At 37.0% G+C, this 23,048-nt stretch overlaps 4 protein-coding genes across 4 annotated transcripts in view; all 4 read left to right on the forward strand.

Annotated features, from left to right (window-relative positions):
- The first annotated feature begins 71 nt into the window (after nucleotides 1–71).
- LOC135790332 (lysozyme B-like) lies at nucleotides 72–726 on the forward strand. The gene is made up of 2 exons (XM_065300527.1): nucleotides 72–357; nucleotides 523–726. Exons 1-2 carry the CDS (start codon nucleotides 123–125, stop codon nucleotides 666–668), a joined length of 381 nt encoding a protein of 126 aa, XP_065156599.1. The 5' UTR covers nucleotides 72–122; the 3' UTR covers nucleotides 669–726.
- An 83-nt stretch (nucleotides 727–809) lies between these two features.
- LOC135790330 (probable ATP-dependent RNA helicase DDX56) lies at nucleotides 810–2,870 on the forward strand. Its single transcript, XM_065300524.1, is given in 6 exon segments — nucleotides 810–996; nucleotides 1,060–1,808; nucleotides 1,866–2,037; nucleotides 2,039–2,194; nucleotides 2,252–2,349; nucleotides 2,417–2,870. Coding segments are annotated over 6 exon segments (1,650 nt in total). The 5' UTR covers nucleotides 810–927; the 3' UTR covers nucleotides 2,823–2,870.
- A 291-nt stretch (nucleotides 2,871–3,161) lies between these two features.
- Nucleotides 3,162–23,048, forward strand: part of LOC135790331 (Kv channel-interacting protein 1) — a 28,694-nt gene continuing 8,807 nt past the window's right edge. Inside the window, exon 1 of the mRNA XM_065300526.1 lies at nucleotides 3,162–3,848. Coding sequence (XP_065156598.1) covers nucleotides 3,693–3,848 — 156 coding nt within the window. The 5' untranslated portion in view covers nucleotides 3,162–3,692. The remainder of the gene's footprint in view (nucleotides 3,849–23,048) is intronic.
- On the forward strand, nucleotides 19,377–21,883 carry LOC135790692 (uncharacterized). Its single transcript, XM_065300964.1, has 2 exons — nucleotides 19,377–19,425; nucleotides 19,491–21,883. Exons 1-2 carry the CDS (start codon nucleotides 19,377–19,379, stop codon nucleotides 21,713–21,715), a joined length of 2,274 nt encoding a protein of 757 aa, XP_065157036.1. The 3' UTR covers nucleotides 21,716–21,883.

Genomic DNA, 23,048 nt, shown 5'->3' on the forward strand with positions numbered 1-23,048 from the left:
TCAAACAGATAATTATAAACAAATACAATTGAAAATCGATCAGGATTCATATAAAAGCCGGGATATTGTTTCATTTTCATCAGTTCCAATTGTTTTCACTATACAGTAAACAATCATCGAAAATGTTCAAGTTTTTGGCGTGTGTCCTTCTGTTGGCTGCTGCTAGCCAGGCTAGAATTGTCAGTGTTTCGGAGTTGAAGAACGCTCTGGCATCTTATGGCGTTTCTGGTGATAAACTGGATACTTGGGCTTGTGTTGTTGAACACGAATCCAACTTCGATACTGGGGCTTATAATGGAAACACTGGTGATCATGGATTGTTCCAGATCAGTCAAATTTACTGGTGCTCTCCTCCTGGTAAGCAATTTTAAGTTGTTTTGTTTATTTATTTCTATTTATGGATTCAATGACTCAATGTGTTACTGATTTTGATATGATTACGAACAAAATAAAAATTTAATGTTTTTTGTACATTTATAAGTTTGTTATGTTGTTTCACCGTTAATATTTGTTGTTTTTTAGGAAATGGTTGCGGTGTAACTTGTGATTCCATGAGAGACGACGATATCAACAATGATATTCAGTGCGCTCTGAAGATTTTCGCTGAACACGAACATCTCTCTGGAAATGGTTTCAACGCATGGGTTGCTTACAAATACTGCCATTAAACCCATATTATGTTATAATAAATAAAGTTAAGAGATTAAAAATGCGTATAAATTGTTATTTTCAACTTTTGATTAAATGTTACCTTCAAACTATATTAGTTAATATTTTTTCCGGTAGGTGTCGCTGTCGGTACCGTTTAGAAATAAACTACGCGTAAAACGAAACATGTGTTTCATTCCTTAGAGGTTATTCCACAACAGTTTTGAACGGTTATCAGTGTTTCCAACGTGTTTTTGTTTTATAAGTGTTCTAATAACAATGGAAGAAGAAAATGAAGAGTCCAGCATGCAGTTTCATGAGATGGAGTTGGACGATCGTATTTTAAAGGTATTTTCCTATAACCTCATGTTTTGAAACATAAAATTACATAAAACATTAATATTTTCATAGGCTATTGCTAAGTTGGGATGGCAATCACCAACATTAATCCAAGAAAAAGCAATTCCTTTACTTCTGGAAGGTAAGGATGTGTTGGTAAGGGCAAGAACTGGTTCAGGAAAGACAGCAGCCTTCTCAATTCCTGTAATTCAGAAGATAATTCAGGTAAAACAAACAGCCAAACATCAAGAAGTGAAAGCACTTCTACTAGCACCCAGTAAAGAATTATGCCAACAAATAACAAGTGTCATCAAAGATTTAACAGCAAATTGTTCAAGAGATGTTAAATGTATTGATATAGCTCCTAATGTTGACCTAAAAACTCAAAAACCTTTATTGGTGGAGAAACCTGACATTGTTGTTAGCACACCAGCAAGAGCCTTGTTACATTTAAAAGCTGGTAATTTAAACCTTAAGGAATCATTGGATTTGATGGTGATTGATGAAGCAGATTTAATTTTCTCTTTTGGTTATGAAAAGGAAATCAAAGAAATCATGGACTTTTTGCCTAAAATTTATCAGGCTATTCTTGCATCAGCTACACTCAGCCCAGATGTAAAGAGCCTCAAAAGTCTGGTATTAAATAATCCAGTTATTCTTAAACTTGAAGAACCGGATCTGGCACCATCTTCACAACTGAGTCATTATTTATTGATGGCTGAAGAATTGGATAAAGCTACAATCATTTATTCTTTATTAAAATTGCATCTGATTCGAGGAAAAACGATTATTTTTGTTAATACTGTTGATAAATGTTACAAGTAAGTTGTGATACATGCTAGGATAATTTTAAAATGCTATTAATTGTAATTTTACAGACTTAAACTGTATCTGGAACAATTTGGTATACGAACGTGTGTTTTGAATTCCGAACTACCAGCGACAATTCGTTGTCATTCTGTACATCAGTTCAATCAGGGTGTTTATGATATTATTGTGGCATCTGATGAGAAGTCTCTGGAACAACCCGGGTTGCCAGTTACAAAAAGGTAAATTATCGAAGACAAAACGTCGTAAAGATAAAGAAAGTGGTGTTTCGCGAGGTATTGATTTTCAATGTGTATCGAATGTTATCAACTTTGATTTTCCACTTGATGTGGATTCCTATGTGCATAGAGCTGGCCGGACAGCACGTGGAAAAAATCAGGTAAATTTTAACTTAAAAAAACAAATTCTAAATCATAAAATGTATTTTTTTTATCAGGGAAGTGTTTTATCTTTTGTAAATTTGCTTGAAAAAGAATATCTGGACAAAGTCGACGAACATCTGCAGAAGATCCACAGTGAATCGTCCGTTTTCAAGTAATTTTGTACTATTAACGTTTATTTCCACCAATTAATTGTTTGTTTTCTTTTGTATTTAATCTAGGACTTATCAATTTAAATTAGATGAAGTCGAAGCATTCAAATATCGCGCCCAAGATGCCTGGAAAGCAGTAACACGTATTGCTGTACGTGAAGCTCGTTTAAAAGAGATCAAAACGGAGATTTTCAATTGTTCCAAGCTGAAAACATATTTCAATGATAATCCGAATGATTTAACTGTGTTAAGGCATGACAAAGCATTGCATACGGTGCGTTTGCAACAACATTTGACTGATGTGCCAGAGTATATTATTCCTCCGACATTGAAGAACTTGGCTGGCATTACAACGAGGAAAAATAAGCGTACGTATCCGGTGAAAGGTGATCTTAGCTCAGCTAAACACCAAATGAAAAAGAGTAATCCATTGTTGAGTATGCAGTTTGATGGAATTAAAAAGAAAAAGAAGTAGGAGATGTGGATTGGTAAAATTAATGAATAATAAACATTTCTATTGCAATGTTTTTGGTCAATTTTAGATAATATTAAATTTATTTTAGCGAAATTTGTAGTAAAACCATTGACACATTGGTTTATTAATATCTGGTGTTTTTTTGGTTGCATATGATAAAAGTTTCGGTTAGCTCAATACGAAAATTATTAGAAAAGACGAGTTATATTATTTGCACTATAAAAATCACAAAATTAGCGTAAATAGTTGTTTTTGTGATAAAATGTATAAAATGTGCCAAATGTATGCGTTAATTCTGTTTAGTATATCTTCTTCAAAGCGAATATTAATGGTTGGGTTAAGTAGTGATTGAAATATTCGCGAGCGCGTGGCCCGACGAGTCTGTGCGCGCGCGCCGAAAACGCCAGTGCTGCGGGCCGAAAGTCGTCGGGAGGATGTGCGGCCGCCCGCTCGCGGAGGACCACAGTCCGGGTCGAATCCGGGTAGGGATCGCGCGAACGACACGCCACCGCGCCGTCTGCATGTGTGCTGGCCTCGCACGCGCGCTCCCACACACACATCCACGCACGCCCGCCCCCGGCGCGAAACAAAACCGCCCGCGATGGATCATCACTGAAACTCTCATCCGGGAACTCATCAATTAAAATCGCACCACTCGGCTTGCGCGCATTGCAACAAACGCAAACGGTGTTGATAAAAACAACCGGTTATCGTTGGACCTTGATCAGATATCAGGTGCTGTGTGCTGTACAAGTGTACAAATGTCGAACAAAAATGTTGTGATTTTTATTCGGAGCTCTTGAGGACCAGCAGGGAAAGAGTGCGGCGCTTGTTTTGTGAGTGTGAGATACGTAACAAAAACAATTCAAAATGGGTACGCCATCAGACAGTCCCGTCGAGGACATGGTGTACGAGTTGGAACCGTCCAGGGTGCCTAAGCCGATACCGGTCGCTTTAGAGGATCTGTGTCGGCTGACGAAGTTCACGCGGCAGGAGATAAGGATCATGTATCGGGGATTCAAAACGGTAAGTGGACCGCATTTATTTTATTGCCAGCACATCAACGAAATCCGCACAAAACACGTGGTAATTTAAAAACGAAACAGAAAAATGCAACAACTTTGATAGAAATGTTCAGGAATTAGCATACGATTTGAATAAACGCGTTGCGCACGTCAAGTCTGTCAACGATCCGAAATAATATTCATCAGCGATAAAATTCTCGGTGAATAAAACCGTAAGTTGTGTTTGAACGCGTAGAAAATGCTAATAAATAATCGACGATCAGATCTCGCACGTACAGCGTACACGTCGAGTTAAATAACTTATTAAGTTGCCTTTCTAAACAAACCAGGTGGCGGCAGACGGCGGCAGCCGGCGTTATCGGCCGCACTAGCTAAATTAGCTAATTGTTGTAACGTGTACGCCGCGGATATATTTATTATTTACAACGCATTATTTCGGTTTTGTATAAATAGAAACAAGTCGTCAAAAGTGGTTTATTTTAATGTTGTAGGTACATTTTTGTTTTATAACTTCGTCATTTTTACTCACAAAACGTTGAGCAAAATATCATTTAAAAGGCAATTAATCAGTGAATAAATATAAGCAAGAAAATATTTTGATTATTTTATGATTTTGATGTAATTTCAAAAATTAATTTTGTTTTTACTCAAAAAATCAATAAATATTCACTGCATTAATTTAAATATTTAATCGACATTTGAATTAAAAGTTTTTCCATCAAACAAAAAAAGTTTAAACTTTTGCGAGTCTCGTGAAAGTTTTTTAACGACTGGATTCAAATTGAAAGTGGTCCATAATAATAGGGTTCTTACGCGTGCTGCCCCCCAGAGGGAGACGAAAATCACAAAAAATAACGACGATGTAAAGTTGGAAAGTAATTAAAGCACTGGCGCAGAGCGAAAAAAACTAAAACGCACGCAAATTAAATATGCATTGAATCGGGCGTCATGCTTTCGTTGCACTTTGGTTTTAATTAAATGTGACTTGCAGAAAATGCAGAATTTTACCGAAATTGACATTCAGGACATATGTGAACAAGGCAATCAGTATTTTCAGTTCTATTTTATTTTATTTTTTACATTTTGTGTTTTATTATGAATACACGTTAGATTTAATAATTAAATTGGTATATTGTTTATTGTTGTTGACGTTGGTGATGTACTTGTGAATGTATGGCGTTTTATATGCTCTGTTGTTATTCATATTCGTCGCATTGCAGTTTTATTTGTCAGATTTATGAAAACGTGAGCCGGGGTAATGGAAAACAGGTGTCGGTCATTTGGCTTCATTTAGAAAATCAATTAATTTTACTTTCGGCCGCAAGCTACGCACCTCGCAATTGAATAATTAATCAAATTCACGTTTTAAACCTTAGACAAAACATTAATTTGACGTAATTTATTACGCAAATTTGTTATTTTGATTGATTTATATCGAAAAACACGCAAAAACTACAAAAAATTTCGTTTTTTTTTTGTTTAGTTTTTCGTATATATTGTTTGTACTAAAATTCCAGAAGGTGAAATGTTCACAATTGTACAGAGCACATTGCGCACATTGAGCATTCCACTATAAATATTATCTTGACTGCATGTTTGCACAATAATTTCGCTCGATCGGCTCCGAAGTTTACAAATAGTTGCGTTGCCATTGCATGCAATGCACGTAACTACGTATGTATACGACGTCGCACATTGCACATTGCGTTTTTCAATTGCATTTTTAAGCTTTTCAAATGCACCAGATAAACACCGACGTATTTAGCTCCAAACACAATTTCATATTAAAACATCTAAAAATATCTAAGCAATATTTTTCTTGTTGACGCTTAACTAGAGAAAAACTAATAATTGCAGCTCGTAAATCAGGTTATGTTGTGTTATGTTAGGTTAACCACTGTTAATCGTTTCGCAGTAGCTTTTACTTTCGTAGTTCGCTCCAAACAGGTGTAACATAACATAACACACGAAAACGAAACCGCAGCGTAAAACTGAAATAGCCACTCGTTCATTCTGTGAATGTAATATTCTGAATATTTTGAGTATATACTGAATTTATATCGAAGCGAAAAATCTAAAACCGTCGTCCGTCGGTTCTGTGGCAATGTCGCATGTCGTTTACGCTCCACACGTGCTTTTTTTACTCACCTCGTTTAATTTTATTTCGCTTCGTGTCTCGAAATGCCGAAAATACATTCGCGCATAGTATAAACATGTAAAATGCACTTTACAGTTTCAAATCTTACTCTTGACTGACATAGAAACGATTTTTTATGGCGCAAAAGAAGTAAATTGTAATAAATCTTAATTACAATTAATTTCTCGCTAAATTTACGGGATGGTTTCATGTTCATCTTCATAAATTCCATGTTTTTGACATTTTTCCTCGATTTTTTCTCTCCACATTAATTTCCAACTCATCGAACAAAACGTTCCCGAATGCGCATCGCACACGCACAAAATTTAACTTATCGCTTGGTCTGCTCCTGCTTGCGAGCTAATTGATTAATAGCAACAGCGGTAACGACGGGCACGAGGGCTCGGGAAGTATTCTCTGGATAACCCGAGCTCCAGCCAAGCAGTGCAGGTGTGGAAGAGTGAAGGCAAAGCAGGGACCTTTCCGGGGAAGCCTGGAAGGTAAAACCTACTTAAGGACATGTAGGTGTGCGTTGGGGGTTGGTGCGAAGGCTGTGATTTACCTCTCGACGTTGTGCGGTCGTTTCTCTTGCGTTCCCCGCGACTTTCCTTTGCTATCTCGCATCCAGCTGTGTACATAGGTATGGTAACTACGGTAACTACCATTTTTGCTAGCGCAGATTTGCGTTTAGGGTTGATACTGCATAAGGGATGAAAGTTATAGGCGTTGATTTGCCACACAGATAACGAAAATTTAATCTAGGGGTGGGAAAAGGTTTGTTAGTTGAGATTTTTAACTAAATTTTTACTTTTTTTATCATTTAAGATATGAAATTGATGTGGGATGTGGGAAAAGATGAAATTTCTCAGTCAAATGTCGTTTTACGGTTGTTTATTTAATCTTAGGCAAACATTGGTATATTTAGCGAATTAACGTCTTGAATACTAAACTATACGGCAGATGTAAGACTTTTGGGGTGAACACACTGAAGTTTACACACATCTGACAGATTATAAATATTTTCACAAAATTTTTGTTACATAATAATTTTTTAAATGAAATATTTCATTTTTTTTATTTCCTTTCTTGCTAATTTTCATAAACAATAATTTCTGAAGGTATTTTAGCATAGAGAATAATCAGGCGTTCCGGCTGTCTCGTTGGCGTGTTGACGTAGGTACATAAAGCCGTTGGCGTTGCGTTCTGAATGTTTTATGTGACACAGTTTTCCCAACCGCGCGTCGTGCGCTCGTTAAGAATCGAAAAGTTTCGCCGCCGTTTGTTGCGTGAAAACGCGCGTGTGCCGACCGTGTAATCTTGATCTTCTGCATTGCAAATAGAATCGCGGAGGACACACCACCACGACAACCGCGCGCTATATTCTCGCACGCAGCTTTTCTAATTAAAATTTAGCGCACCTTTCCGAATTTTCAACTAGATAATATTACCGTTACTGCGTTGATTTAAGTACCTAATGTTTTGCAATTGTGTGGTGGATCCTTGACCTTTTCGCGCGAAATAAAGAAGACAAAAAACTTTTAAGCTGATTAGGGCTGGGCGCGCGTAGCAATTGACCTTTCGTGATAAAGTGCTTGACTGCTTGAGTTTCCCTGGATGAATTGGACATAATTTGGACATTGCGGACTATCACACCACGATAAAATCCTTTTTATTATAGAAAAACACATAATGCTAATTTTAGCAATCTACGCATGCGCAGTAGACTAAAATAGAATAAAATTTGCGCATGCGCTGTTTTTATCATTCGATAAATGTTTAAACATCAGTATGTTTGTGTTTGGCATTTCCTCTTTATTTGCTTACGTACATACGACTCTCAAGCACCACCAGCAGCATCCGTCGAGTGTTTTTCTTCCAGCCGTGAATACTTCCGAATATCTGCGTCTTGGCGCACCATACAGAAATTCATTACCATGCAAATTTCGTGTCTCTCCGCCGCGCGACTCTGCAACTTCGTTACTTCAAGTGCCACTCGAGAATATCCTTCTTTCCTCACTCATTTATACGCGCATCGCATCAGCATCACGTATCTACGTACGAAATATTCGCGCTCGCAAGCGCTCACAAGTTTGACATTTTCAAACTTAATTTTAGACACATTTTATTATTGCAAAATTTAGATATTTTTATAGGTTTTTTCTATTCTTGCACGCGAAAGTATCGTATTTTACAGATTGAATGGCGAATTAATTTGAAGCATCTTTATTATTTTTGCGACGCGTAAACAAATTGAAAACGCGATTCATTAATCATCATCGCGACTGCATGGCGGTGAGTAAAAGTAGAAGTGAATTCATCAATCTTTTCTTTTTTCGATCGCGACTAACGTAAATATTTAGAACATGTTGTTCTTCGCACGCTTGTATAAAGAATGAGATTTATTCGGCGCACATTCCAAGCATAAAAATCTAAGTGGTGAAGTTTAAAAATAACTTCATCTTTTAGTTATGGCTGTGTCTATGCATTTAATAGTATAATAAGTATCAAATGGCTAAATATTTAGCCATGAGAGGCGCAAGTTCCACCCCGTGACTAAAGTCCATGACTAAAGTCATTTTTTGTGTCTAAAAACCGTTGAAAAAACTGACGTTTCAAAGGTAAAGTTGAAAAATGTGATTTTATTGAAAATTTTGAACATTTAGTCACAGCGCAAGACGTAAATGAAAAATTTACTTATACTGCTTACGACAACTTCGACCACGACCTGCGCTGGCGTTACATTCGGTGTCTGCTGTGTAAATTTATGTAGTGAACATGAATGTTCCGTAACGGTTGCCTCCTGGCCGGTGCCGTACGTTTTCGTGGCACTGAAATGGTGTTACCATGCAACCACATACCGGATGAAGCCTGGCAGAGAGAGTGGTGGGAAGCGGGAGAAAAAAAAAAGAGGAATTATGAATTTGAAACGGCACTCTAGACTCACGACGCTCCCTGAGATGAAGAAAAACGCGGCGTGGCGTAGCGTACACTCGTGAAGGAAAACATGATAAATTGCTTGGCGCGGCTTTTTCTATTTACGCGACGCACCGCGCATTCCGAGCGCGATTCCTGAGCTTTTACGGTTGGCGGGGGGTGAATTTTCCTAAGGTGCTTACTACCCAACTAAACTATCAAATATTATACGTTCCCTATAAAAATATTAAATTTAAACATAAAATTTGCAAAAATATTTTATTTGATTATTTTTGGTGTTAGAAGTTGTAATAGTAGAGTAATGAATGTTATTTGAGACATAAAGTATAAATATAACAAGTAGGGGCGCACAATGGGCATTTAATGGAGGTGCTAATGCACATACTGTCATAAATCTCTACTTTTTGGTCCTTTCTAGGGTTTTACTCGCGTAAATCACCTGGACGTCGAGTTATACTCAATGATACTTGAAGATACTTTAAGAGTACTAGAATACACCTACGTGGAGGATCACTTTCACAAAAATTACAAGAAATATTTCAAAACGTTGTAATTTTTGTCTTTACAGACAGCAAAACACTTTGTAGCTGTAGAATAGCATTCATTTATCATTAAACTAGAACAGTGGGTTAAAATTTAGCACAGTAAATTAGCATTAGACCATTTGGTTCGTGCTGGAGCGCCATAAAAATTTGTCAAAATTTTATCAGCCCAGCGAGTGTAACCAACAGTGATCAGATAACAGTGTTTTATGAAGCTTAATGCGAGTCGACTACAAGTCCGCCGAGCTTAAAAATAACTTAATAAATTAAATTAATTTGCACGCGCGCGCGCCGCAAAAGAATTCCGTTCGAAATTTATCCACCGACCGCTTCGCGACATTCTTGAAATAATTATGAAGATGTAGCATTAAATATTTGCTCGCAAAACAACGCATCAAAAATGCTCGCGGCGGGAATTCTCAAAGGATTCGTTGCGGGAAATGTAAGGAGGAAAATGAAGATATACAAATAACAATACAGCGTCGTATTTCCTCGGCTGCATTCCGTATTCCAGTTGCAAAGTAATGTTTCGAGCCGAGGAGCGAAGAAGCGTCCGAGGTAAAACACTGCTTTCCGCTTTCTGGTGCGGCCATCAACATTTTATACTACTTTTCCGGGCACCGGGAGTTGGAGTTGAAATCTACACCACTCTCACCTTTGTACTTGTAGGTATATTTTCCTGTGACCTGGATGAATGGAGATTTTCTTCTAGTAAAAAAGATTTAAAAATCAATTTCTTTTTGTTTTTGGTTTTGAGACACAAAAAGTGGTCCTTTAAACACGGCCATGACTAAAGTACTTTAATCACGGACTTTTCCCACTTGATTTTTAATATACTAATCAATTTTATAGTAAATTTTTTATAGTAAGTTTTTATCACGATTTTTGAGGAAAAATGAACACTTTGCTAAATGTTTTCCAATTTTTTGCTTCTGACGCCGAATTTTCAATCATAAACACCTTTTTTGTGTGTGTGTTGCACGATATGTATTCTCTGAGTGACGTCGACAGCGTCACCCGTCTTCAGTCGATTCTTTCATGTTTTTTTCCTTCCCTGCAGCATTCATGTTTGTCGTGCTCGGTTCCCATGTCGCCGTTTCCTGTCTGTTTTATTTGCGCTGCGATGAAAAATCAGCGAAAGCGCGCCTGTTAAAATTTCGCAAACGGCGACCGAAAGCTTTCCATTGTGTCTCTGCAGCCAGTCAAGTCAGTCACTCAAAGAAAACGGCGATCGATCAAAATTGAATTCCGCTCGCATCGAGGAACTAATACGACGATACACAAAAAACAACAAGTTATGCTTTATTAATCTAAAATATTCAGTAGTAATACTTGAAGATAATTTATAATAGGCGATAAATAATCATTGGATAGCTATTGAAATTGCCGTCGAGCGTTGAGCACGGAGACAAATCAAATTCCTAGCGAGTTAATTAAGTCTATTCTCGCGGCGTTCAATAGAAAGGGATGGTGGTGGCGTGCGATTAAAGCACGCCGGCACGACATTGCTAACTTACTATCGCGCTGCAGAAGTTTGCGAAGAAAGGGGCGCATCCTGCGATCGCGATTGCGATTCGAATTGAGCCGCACACTAACTTGTTCCACCGAAAAGTTTTACTAGTTTTAGATGTCTTACACCAGATGAATCCGCCGGTATTATGATGATTACATCATTTCAACTTATAGCAATCATATATTTTGATGATATTTCAATCCGAAATCTTTATTATTCCTACTTGTCGCATAAATGGACATAAAATCGATTTAAATAACATTTTCGCTGCAATATTAATGTTTTCACCATAATTATACGTGACACACAGCATGAATAATAAACATTATAACTGCGTTTATAGTTTCACACAAACAATGTTAGTATATCATGTCATGTTCATGGTTCAATTTAAAAAACAAATCAATAATTTTTTTATTTAGTTTAATGTCTGTTGAGGCAGAAAATTGACATCAGAGTATAACAGATAACAGAGTTGAATTTTTGGTTGTACAGCGATTTTTGCGTGTTGTTTTTTTTTTTCTGGTTGTGTGTGAATATGCGTGTGTTGCCACCGCCGCCGCTGCCGGCGCGCGAGCGCGATGACGTCACGGGAGCCGTTGCCGCGCCGTGAATCGATTGAGCCTTCCCTTTTCGCCTCATCCGACGTCGTCCCTCGCAACGATCGCATCTTCTCGTCGTCCTTTCAGGATCAACACGGCAGAGATCAGCCACGCACCCACACACGCGCTTATTTAAATTTTTAGAGTAGATTTAGTTATTTTCTTATTAATAAATGTCATCTACGTGCGTGTGCGTTACGTATCAGTCAAGTCAGTCAAAAATATCAAACGTCGATGTATAAATAGACGGCTCGATGAGGAGAAAGTGATCGCCGCGTAATGGGGTGTCATCAGTTAAATGTCAATATTGAATTTTCGATGTGTCGCGACAAATTACCAAATCAAAATTTATTAAAACAAAAAAAGTAAAAATTATTTCTAAAGCTTGAAAACTAATGCGAATCTAATGTTAAAATAATTTCATTGCGTAATAATTATTCCCATTCGCAGTTCAAGTCCTTGGGGAACTGATGTCGGATGATTATGGCAATTGTGGTCACACATTGCAAAAGGCATTTGTTGAAACGTAATTTCCACACCTGCTAATTACATCATTCGTCAGTGCATATTTTTAGATTTTTTTTTGCGCTAGTTAAAATCGATAAAAGTAATTAAATTGTTGAAATGAAGGAATTCATTGCGCGTCCATGCGAAGAAATTGCGTTACCGAGGCGCTTTTTTCTAACGTCTTGCGCCGCGCAGGGTGGCAAGAAGGCGGACGGACGTCTGACAACGTGCGAAAACCATTTGGGTAATTAATTTCCTGCGAGCGCGCGCGCGACTTGCCTCGCCTCACGACACCAATGAGGCTATCAGTCTGCCTTGGGGGTGGTGGTGATGGTGACGTCCAGGGGACGATAGTAGTAGTAGCAGCAGTTCTATGCTACCGATGCCGGTGTGGTGTGTACACGCAATTAAGTTTTAGTGTGCACTTTCGCTCTTTACACAACAAACTCGTTTATTTTTTTCACGCTTGCTTGCAAAACAAATTATACAGGATGTTAGAGTTGTATTGGAGTAGTTTTTATTGTTTTTTTGCTGTTGGTAGTGGACTATTAGCCGAAAGGAAATTACACGAAAAACTAGCGCGCTTGATAAACATCAATGGCAAACGGAAAACGGAAAAAGATTGCTTGGGAAATTAACGCAACAAAAAATAAGTGCAGAAAAATAATTTGTAACTATTGTTAAGAATACGCGCCATATATATTTATCGTTGATTTTTTTTTATTCAATTTTGTTTTTCTGTTTCCCAGAAAAATTTAGCAATACGCATTTGGCACACATTCAGAACTTTATCTTCATCTCTCATTCGAACGTCTTCTCGTCCACTAAAATTTACAATAAACTTAACTTCCAGACACAATGATTTAATTTGTTTCAACTACCGTTTTCTGTCTTTATAATCGGCACCTATTTACAAAATACTGTCAGTAATATATCACGATACTTCATTGTAAAGTGTTGGAAACGCGCGTATTTTATGATTGCGGCAGTAAAACTTGAACAATACACAATTCCATTCATGTGTTTACATCAAAATGTTCACATGAAAATGTTTAATTATACATCGTAACATTATTTTTAATACATTTCTCAAACACTTTTAACTTTAAAGAAATTTAAAGAAAAAATATATTGTTATTCAAGTTAGGTTGGCGTATAAGTTTATAAGTTGATATGATACTTTATAAACTTGTTCTCTTTTATGACACTTGAAAATAAATTCCTCCTTTTTTTATTTGGCAGCGGACCAAAATAATTTCACGCTGATGAAATTGAATCGAAACGTAGTTTTGTGTGTAAATAAACCATGAGGCTTAAAATCACTGATTCATATTTGATTTGAAATCAAATCCGTGTTTTAGGAAGAATTTATCAACACGGGATTAAAATAAACTAGAAAATAGATATTTCTATTGATATTTTGTGCAAAATGTCTTTATGACGCCAAAAGAATTTTTCATCTAAATTTCTGGACGTATCTTAAAATGTTTTGATAGTTTTCTTGGTTTAACTTGATAAACATACAATAAGTCACGTTTTCACTATGTCATCTTGTATCTTATTATAGTATACTGTCATTTTTGCGGACGTGTTTGGAATATTTCCTGTTCCTCTACTTCGTTTGCCCCTAATAAAGAATTTCCTCATCACGTTCGCGATCGTAAATCTTGTGTAACATTTATTATTTTGCATAAAGTTCTTATCCTTTATCACACTTCTCAGAAACTTATTAATTTATTAGTACATTACTGTGGTTGTTATTAGAATTAATACTTAACTTTCCAGTTCTAATCCTAGCATAAATTGTGTGTTAGTCTCACTATAACTCTATAGCTGTAGGACCAATTTAGATCATTTTAGTTTTGAAATTTTGGCATGTATGTAATTGGTGCAAGAAAGGGCACAAGTTATTAATTTAATACCTAATTTTGAGTGTTTGAATTATATTTTTATGACTTGCCTATTAAATATTCAGTATCAGTTATGGTAACGCCTAACATTGGTTATAACATTATATCGGGAATTGTAACAGCGCTGTTATGATGTGAAATTACAACTGTTACTTATGCCCGAATGGATACTTCTGCTGTTCGGTTCGGAGTTCGATTGGCTATACACTTTGCCTACACTTAGGAATATCTGCGTGTATAATTCATGAGAGGTTTCTACAGCCCCTAACGCAAACAATTCAAAATCAAACACTCCACTTATTTGCGCAATATCAATTAGAATCCTCATCCTATTTACAGTTAAATTATAGTTAATGTTACTTAATTTAAGTAGTTAATATTTTTATTGAGAAATCAGTTGTTTTGGGAGAGTTATGTATATGTGCAGTGCGTTGTTACTCTTACGACGAGGATTTGATTCAAAAGCCGGAGTCGATCAAGAGCAAACCAAGCGCAAGGAAACGCGAACATGCGGGAAAACGGGAAACGCGCCGGGGATCGATTCTCTTCTTCCCTTCCCACCTCCGCCCAGAAAGCTCGGAAGCGCGGATTATGAGTAGCGCCGCGCCGCGCCGTCGAAAACGGCATGTGAACGAACGTAAATCGATTGAAAACAATACTTTAATTCATTATTTACATCATCTACACGCATCTGAATGTCTATTACACCGATTTCCAAAATTATTTCAAACAAACTTATAGTTTACTAATTTTACAAAACAAATATTCAAACACATTTGAGGTTAAATCCAAAAAATAGGTTAGGTTGCAGTGGAATACTATTAATTAGCTATGAAGCACTCTTCTTAATGAAGTTGCTGAGATACGATCGCCATTTGTTTCCATTAGATCACTCGACACACCTTGAGTACTTTATTTTTTATTTTATTTTAGTTGGTTTTTTATAGAAATAATTAAGGTTAGTCACGTTGATGACGTAAAACTAGATTTTATTTTTATTTCATCCGCGCGTATAATTAACACTATATCGACGTGCCTACTCTACTCAGCTCATTAATCAAAATTTATTTATGGTCGTTAGCTTCGCGCACGGAAACGAGCGTAAAATTAACGCGGGGTTGTGGAATTTTGCGCAAGTATTTGATGGCCTCTAAGAAGTCGAGTTTACTTGCTTGATGTTTGATACGTTCACGCTGATTTCATGCTATTGCGGCGCATTTGCGTGCACATCAGAAATCAAGCTCTGCACGCTAATTACAACAAGGGGTGTTTGTTTTTAAGGTGAGGTGTTGCTAAAATATTTCCAAATGCCAAACTTGTTGTAATAACTGTGACAAAAGCTACAATAGCGATTTTTTTTAGATAAAAATATAACTAAAATTAGAATTAACAATAATATGTGTAGGAATATTGTAGGCATTATTGTTAAATTAACGAATTTTTGGGGTTGTAGATGGGTGGTCGTTCTTTCCATGCCTTTCATGACCGCGTCGCACGCGCGCGCATTATTCGCTTTGTTCGGATTATAAATTAAGTCCGTGAGGCTTTGTCCGTGTCGTTCAAGAATGCGCCTCTTAATGATGAAATACTGAATTGTGTGATTGATGGATTGGATTTTTATTTATTTGCGTTATATTTATTGTTCCTACAAAAAATTGAGTTTGAATACAAAAAATTGCGTTATTTTTAGTTATAACATTAGTTCCAGTTCTCCGATTTTAATTATTTTTACATCAATCGAAAGGTAATTAGTTTACTTATGACTCAACACTATTATTTGAACTCGTGATTGAACAATGCAGCCAAAATTCATCCGAAAAATCCGTTCCACTTAAATTCTATTTTACGTAGTCGAAGTTTCAGCCCTATTGCTAATGTGACTAAAAAAGCTATTAGTCTACCTTCCCAGCAAAAAGTATATCCACCTTATTCACTTTATCTCCGTTTTATAGTCTGGCTTACAGCTGAAAACATTACAGTTTAAATGCAAATTTATTTCGCCATCGTAAACAACCGAGCGCATCACCCGCCGCGCACTCCCTGAGCAACATGAAGCTTTACCGCCTGATTTTACAGCTCTATCGCGGGCGAAATTACTCGCAATCCATTTATTCATACAGAGAAATCCATAAATATACAAAGCCACATTTAATACATCTTATAAAAATCAGTTTTCGAATAAAAATTGTATTGAAACTATTTTACAACATCCTGTATGATAGAAATTATTGAAGCGGTGGCCACTTAAATCGCACAACATCAAAACATTATGGTATTGCATTATGCCGAATGTAAATGAATTTTCCATGAGCGGAGAAAATTGCGCACCCCGCGTTTAGACTTGTGTAATTCACATCTATGATTATGGCTGGGAAAGAAAACTTTTGTGCAACAACGAATTTGTACTGTTCCGGCGGCCATAAATTATTTATTACGCTTAAAAATGAATTTTTCCCACACGCTATGTGCTTGTTTAGCATTTCAGTTTCTATTTGTTAATAAAATCCAATATTTTTATTACTTTTTCAACTTGTTTGTTTAGAATATTGCCTGATATTATTTAGCAGTAAGTAAATTTGATGCTCATTAAAATTTTAGATCCTTGGGAATAATTTTCATCGGCTTAGTAATTTCATGAATATTAAATACACTTTTACATCAAAGTCTCGTCTCGGTAATCGGCTGAAAAGTGGGCGCACATTCTCGTTGGCTGTTATTATTTTATAAAAAATGCACACGTCGCGGCTAGCTATGATTAGGATGCGAGGACACGCGCGCGGTTATCCTTGAAATGCTCGGAACTGACAGGTGTTCAAGGGGCTTAATTATTTCTCAACGTGTGCAAATTAAATATGACAACATCAAAGAAAATACAACACAATAGCATAAATATAGGCAACTTAATTTACATTAAAATTAATTTCAACATAAAAATCGTTTCGGGGCTGAGTTTCAATTTATAATTATTTTTGGTCGACGCCAATGATGAAAGTAAATGTAAATTCTGCTCTCGACTCGAGCGCATTGGAAAGCGCTCCCCTTGGCATCATCATTTCATATTTTATTCAACATGATCCAAGGGATGAGACACGAAACATGGATCCGGCGCGCCTCTACGATTGATGACACTGAAGACAATAGACAACTTATTCATTACTCCAAGTGGCATCTATTTATAATCATTTTAAACAAGTCGCCATTCCAGCAAAATTGGCAGCTTTCAATTGAGGTTATATTGCAACATTTTCTCCGACTGTGTTTTACGTTCGATAGGGCACGTTTTGCATTTATATTAGCTGTTCTTCACGATAAACTTAAGACAGAGATCTCTATATTGCACGTGAGAATCGCGTGTTTTTTTATTCCTGTATTCCTGGACGCGCACGTAAAATAGATATTCCTCGGCGCAGCTGGGAGGCAACGAGGGAAATAAACAGATTTGCACGTCGTGCAAACATTTATTTCGCGTTGGGAAATTTTTCTCGCCGCTAGTTTGCTGGTAAAGCTACGCTTATCTTAGTCTACCGAGCATATTTTCACGTTTTTCGTGGTTTACCATCGGTTTTTCACTGAGTTTTCACTGAGGAAACACGCGCAGACGTCCTATTTAAATGTTTCACCAACTGATCACATCTAAATACATTTAATATCATGTTAAACAATTTAATTAAAAAATTTGTGATATAAAATTATAGTTAAATGTTTTGTGGATAGGTGGCGTTAGTAATACTAGGTTAGGTTTCGTTTGAGTTGAATCTTGTGTGTTACAAGCGAACGTACAAGTTTATAGTAGATTTTAGGCCTCATGAATATTCAAAATGCTTTTACCATCCTATGTGCGTCCTTTGCGCTCATTAACAATTATAATTTCGTGCAGCGCGCTCGTAACAATATTGCACCGGAAGCAGACCTAACGACTAATAAATATCTCCGACATTGACACGTCGGGAACGCTATTTTTAGTCTGGTTTTATTGTGTTATTCATGAGTTTTTCGCCCGAAAAGCCAAAAACAAAACTTTTTACCACCGCACGCATGATTTAATTAAACTTCCGGTTTAGTATAGTGAATTTTACGCACTAGGCGTATGGCGACTATCGTGCCAGGCACAAGACACCAAAATAATCAACGGAAAATCTTAGAAAGTAAATTAGATTTTCTAAAATTTTAATTTAGAACGAAAACAATTGATTTCACTCTTTCTTTTGTTTGTTTGTGTGGTTGCACCTAATTTAATGGTGAGAATCTGCACCATTCCGAAAATAGAAAACCGAAAACACCCGGAAGTCGGTTGGCAAGTTTGTCTTGTTAGTCTCGGGCGGAAACGAACGTAAACTTAGAGCGAATGACGCGAGGGCGGACGGAAAAGTTTTGTTTAAGGAAATTGCCATTATGTTCGACACGGGAACAATTTCAGCTCTGCTTTGTCTTTATGTCGTCTCCGATGATAGTTTTCTTCAATATAGCGTTTAACCGCACGCATTTCAAACAATTTGATATTAGTATCCACGATAATTTCTTTATTTAAGTGAAATTTTGGTAATTATTGAGTTAACTGGTGGCCATTTTGTATTTGTATGCGGATTTGGTCAAGGGACAAACTCAATAATCGATGTACAAGCGGACGCACGCTTCTGATTTAATTGTCATTGATTAAATCATTGATTTAATCACCTACAGCTTGCGGTCATCGCTTCGTGTAACTCCAATTAAGCCCTCATTAGCCTCCAACTCCGCTTTGATATTTAGGATTATGTTTCATTAAAATGTGAATAAAATACAGCCAAAAAGTTAATTTTTGTAGCTGGAAACCAAAAAATACTTTTTGATGCACCAAACACAAGCGAATAGTGAAAATATTGATTTTGCTGCGGTGCCAAATATATTTTCCAGCTGTATTTTTTTCTTCTTGGAATTCTGCACTTTATAAACCGAAATCACCTCAAGAAAACTTGTAAAAGCTGTTTGATGACTTTTAGAGGGCATTCCAAAAGAATTATGTGGATCTGCATGCCAAATATACACAAAAATGCTCTTTTAGCATAAATTGCATTAAAATAAATATTTTCCATGTATTACTACAAAGTAATTATGCAACGCGCATTGCAAATATGATAACAACGGAGATCAATGTTAGCAGTAAATATTAACACCACAAACGTCAGTCAGCGAGTGTACACAAACGCGTAACAATTCAGCGGAGTGGAATCGATGCAGGAAAAAATAAATGAAGTTGCCGCAATGAATGCTAAAGTTTGAATGCACAATAGGATCATAAAACGGCGATGCGTCAATGCATAAACTCACCCCAGGGAGGTCGTTGAGTATATATAGTGCACCATCATGTGGTGAGATATATTGCACATTGTAAAAACATCATCAACATGCAGTTGCAATTAAACTTGTTTGTTATCGCGTTGGTTATTGGTTATGGTGAGCTTATTTTTTATTTGATCAAACATTATTTTAATTTATTATTCGTATTTTATATCCATTAGTGGCGAGTGCACATATACCAGAATGTCCTTGTAAAAATCATCAACCTGAAATAAAACACTCACATGAATCGCATTCGGAGTCCCATGATCATCATGAGATTTCATTCTCGTCTGATCATGAACATGATCACGATCATGAATCCTGTACAGAAGAGAGTCATGATCATGAAAAGAAGAAACATTGTGGAGGTGAAGAACATTCTGGGTCTTCTAGCAGTAGTAGTAGTTGTGAACATGAACATCACACCACAACTAAACCCTGTGGTTGTACTAATAATGGTGGCCATCATGGCGATTCCCATGACCATAGTTCCCATTCATCTAGTTCTAGTAGTTCTAGCTCCAGTAGTTGCCAGAGAAGTAGTTCCGAATCTAAAAGTCATCATAATACACCTAAACCCAAACCATGTGGTTGCAAACCATCAGAACACTCTTCCGAAGATCATCATCATTCTTCCGATTCGTCTGAACATAGTCATGACCCTGATTCACACTCTCATTCTCACAGTTCAGAGTCTAGTTCAGAAGAACATGAACATAAGAAGAAGAAACCTTGTGGTTGTGGTTCTCACTCTGATTCTTCTGATAGCAGTAGTAGTAGTTCAGAATCCGATCATCACCATCACCCTAAACCGAAACCATGTGGTTGTACCAATAATGGCCATCATCATGATCATTCTGATTCGTCAGACAGCGATTCAAATTCGGAATCTCATTCTCATCACCCTAAACCAAAACCTTGTGGTTGTGGCGAAAACAATGATGATCACCACCACCACCATCATGATCAACATGATCTTCTCGCCCATATATTAGACCTGGTTAATCAATTACTCGACAAACTTGGCTTGGGACACACAGTTACTTCTGTTGTGGATACTGTTGATTGCACAGTTGATTCAGTCCTAGACACCGTTGATGATACTTTAGGAACAGTTTTGGATACTGTAGGAGACGTGCTAGATCCTGTTCTGAATACGGTTGATAATGTTGTAGACACAGTATTAGATACAGTGGACCCTGTTTTGGATACGGTAATCTGTACTCTAGACCCAGTTCTCGACACTGTAACAGACACAGTCGCGCCTGTTTTGGATACTGTAGGAGACGTGGTAAATCCTGTCCTGAATACGGTTGATAATGTTGTAAGTCCAGTCTTAAGCACAGTAGTTGATACAGTAGCCCCTGTTTTGGATACGGTAGCCTGTACTCTAGACCCAGTTCTCGACACTGTAACAGACACAGTTGCGCCTGTTTTGGATACTGTCAATGACGTTCTATCTCCTGTTGTTAACACCGTAACAGACGTAGTGGCTCCAGTATTGGACACAGTTGGTGACACGGTTGCTCCAGTTTTAGATACAGTCAACAACGTGCTAAGTCCCGTTCTGTGCACTGTAACAGATACAGTAACACCTGTTTTGGATAATGTGGTAGACACAGTTGCCCCAGTAGTTGACGCAGTAACATCCGTCGTAGACCCTGTAGTAAATACAGTAGTCAACACAGTGGAACCTGTTTTGGACACTGTCACATCAGCAGTGGCTCCTGTAGTAGACGCACTTGCTCCCGTAGTAGATACAGTAACAGATGTATTGGATCCTGTGGTTAATACTGTTACTGATGTTGTTGCACCTGTTGTTGAGAGTCTTCAACCAGTTCTGGATGCAGTTTCTCCTGTAGTCAATACAGTCGCGGATACACTTGCCCCAGTTGTGGATTCACTCACTCCTGTAACTGATACTGTAACGGATACAGTCGCTCCAGTTGTCCAATCACTTGCCCCTGTGACTGATGCTGTCGCTCCGGTTGTAAGTGATCTTGGTGATACCTTAGCGCCTGTTTTGGATGCTGTTGCACCGGTTACAGACGCACTTGCGCCTGTACTTGATTCGGCCTCACCTGTAACAGCTCCTTTGTTGACTAATACTCCTTTGGGAGATGTTGCTGGAGGATTATTAGGTGATAATGCTGGTAATACTGATAATACTGGTAATACTACTGGTGGTGATGATGCTGGTGGTGCAGAAACAAATCCTTTGAATATTGTAAATGTTTTAACTGGAGGTTTAGGTGCAGGTACAGATCCTGTTGAAACTCCTGCTCCAGGTGACGCTAGTCCAACCGAACCAACAACGGCTGTACCTGATGTTGCCCAACCTGTATTAGCAGCTGTTACTAACCTAGCACCTGTTAAATCCGTTGGTAAAGTTTTGCGATTATAAACTAATAAATAATATGTCTACATAAAATATTAATCAACAAACAAAAAACTGTTTATTATGCAGTTCCAACAAGTTGTAGTTGTAGTAGGCGTTGTAGTCATTTGTAAATGAGACACCAAGATAATTTATAAAGTATAAACCGTTGTACGCTCACACAATAGTCAGAAGCGGATGAATTGTTTGCGAACTCTGTGTAACACCCCTCGCGTTTCTCGCAATAAGAGCACATAGAAAAAATGTAATAAAGAAAAATGTTGTCTGCGTATATATCGGAAATGAGTTATTGCTCCCAAGTGGGGAGTATAAATGTATAAAAACCCGCGCGCGAGGGCATTAATCCGCGAAATATAACCAACCAGCCAGTCAAACCCTCAAGGGTGGTTGGGAAACAGCTTGGAAGATGCGCAATGTCTGCAATTTGTTACGATTAGAGATATATTCCATTTTTGTCGCGCTACACAAATTCTACGCGCCTCATAACACGACCATTTTTTTATATTTTAGATTATGTCCTGTTGACGGTTGTTTTCTATTGTGATTGGTGGTTTGGAATAGTGTTTATTAGTTTATAAAGGAAAGTTTTTGGTGGCTGAAGATAACAGTAAAGTATATCGATATTGATTGATCCGTAAATTCTATTTCTAGCCTCGCGTGAGCTAAAAATACATTTTACGTTTTTAAAGGAAGCAAACTTTTGGGCTTTTTCGTATTGAATGCCAAGTCTGAATGTTTCTTTCATTCGTAGGACTTTTTATTGCTGGGCCTTTTCGTTCTATTCTACTTGGTATTTTAACATTACTAAACTTCTATGGCTATCGGCGACACTAAAATGACAAAAACTTTCCTTTGTAAGCGATAAATTATATGTTAAGTACATAAAAAAATAAAAATATAATAATAAATAAAGTTCTGAGACATTTAAATATTTAAATCATAAATTTAAAATTCAAATTTTTCTATTATGCAATCAGCTTTGAGTTATGTTTAACTTCAAGAAGGTTTTTGGTGAAAAAGAAGCCTAAAAAGAAACTCATTACGTATTATTTTTATCTCGTCATTTAAATTGAATAACGAATTCATTACGAATTCATTTGATGTTCAATTTTGAGTTCTAAAATTTAAAAAAAGTACACATTCTGGACGTATTTTAAAATGAATTTTTATAAGCTATTTTTTTAGATATCTGTTAAAAGTTAGTTTAAAAAAATATGTATCTTTAAAATTGCGATTGTTATCACCGAATGTCAACATCTTTTTGCGGATGGTGTGCTAATGGAAAATGGAAATTACCAATCGATTTTGTGCGCTTTTTCTTCATTGCACAGCGCAAGCG

The sequence above is a fragment of the Atheta coriaria genome, unplaced genomic scaffold, assembly GCF_025399875.1.
Source record: "Atheta coriaria isolate IRGN ID8LTWV9N9 unplaced genomic scaffold, Caltech_Dcor_3.1 hic_scaffold_4_pilon, whole genome shotgun sequence".
NCBI lineage: Eukaryota > Metazoa > Arthropoda > Insecta > Coleoptera > Staphylinidae > Dalotia > Dalotia coriaria.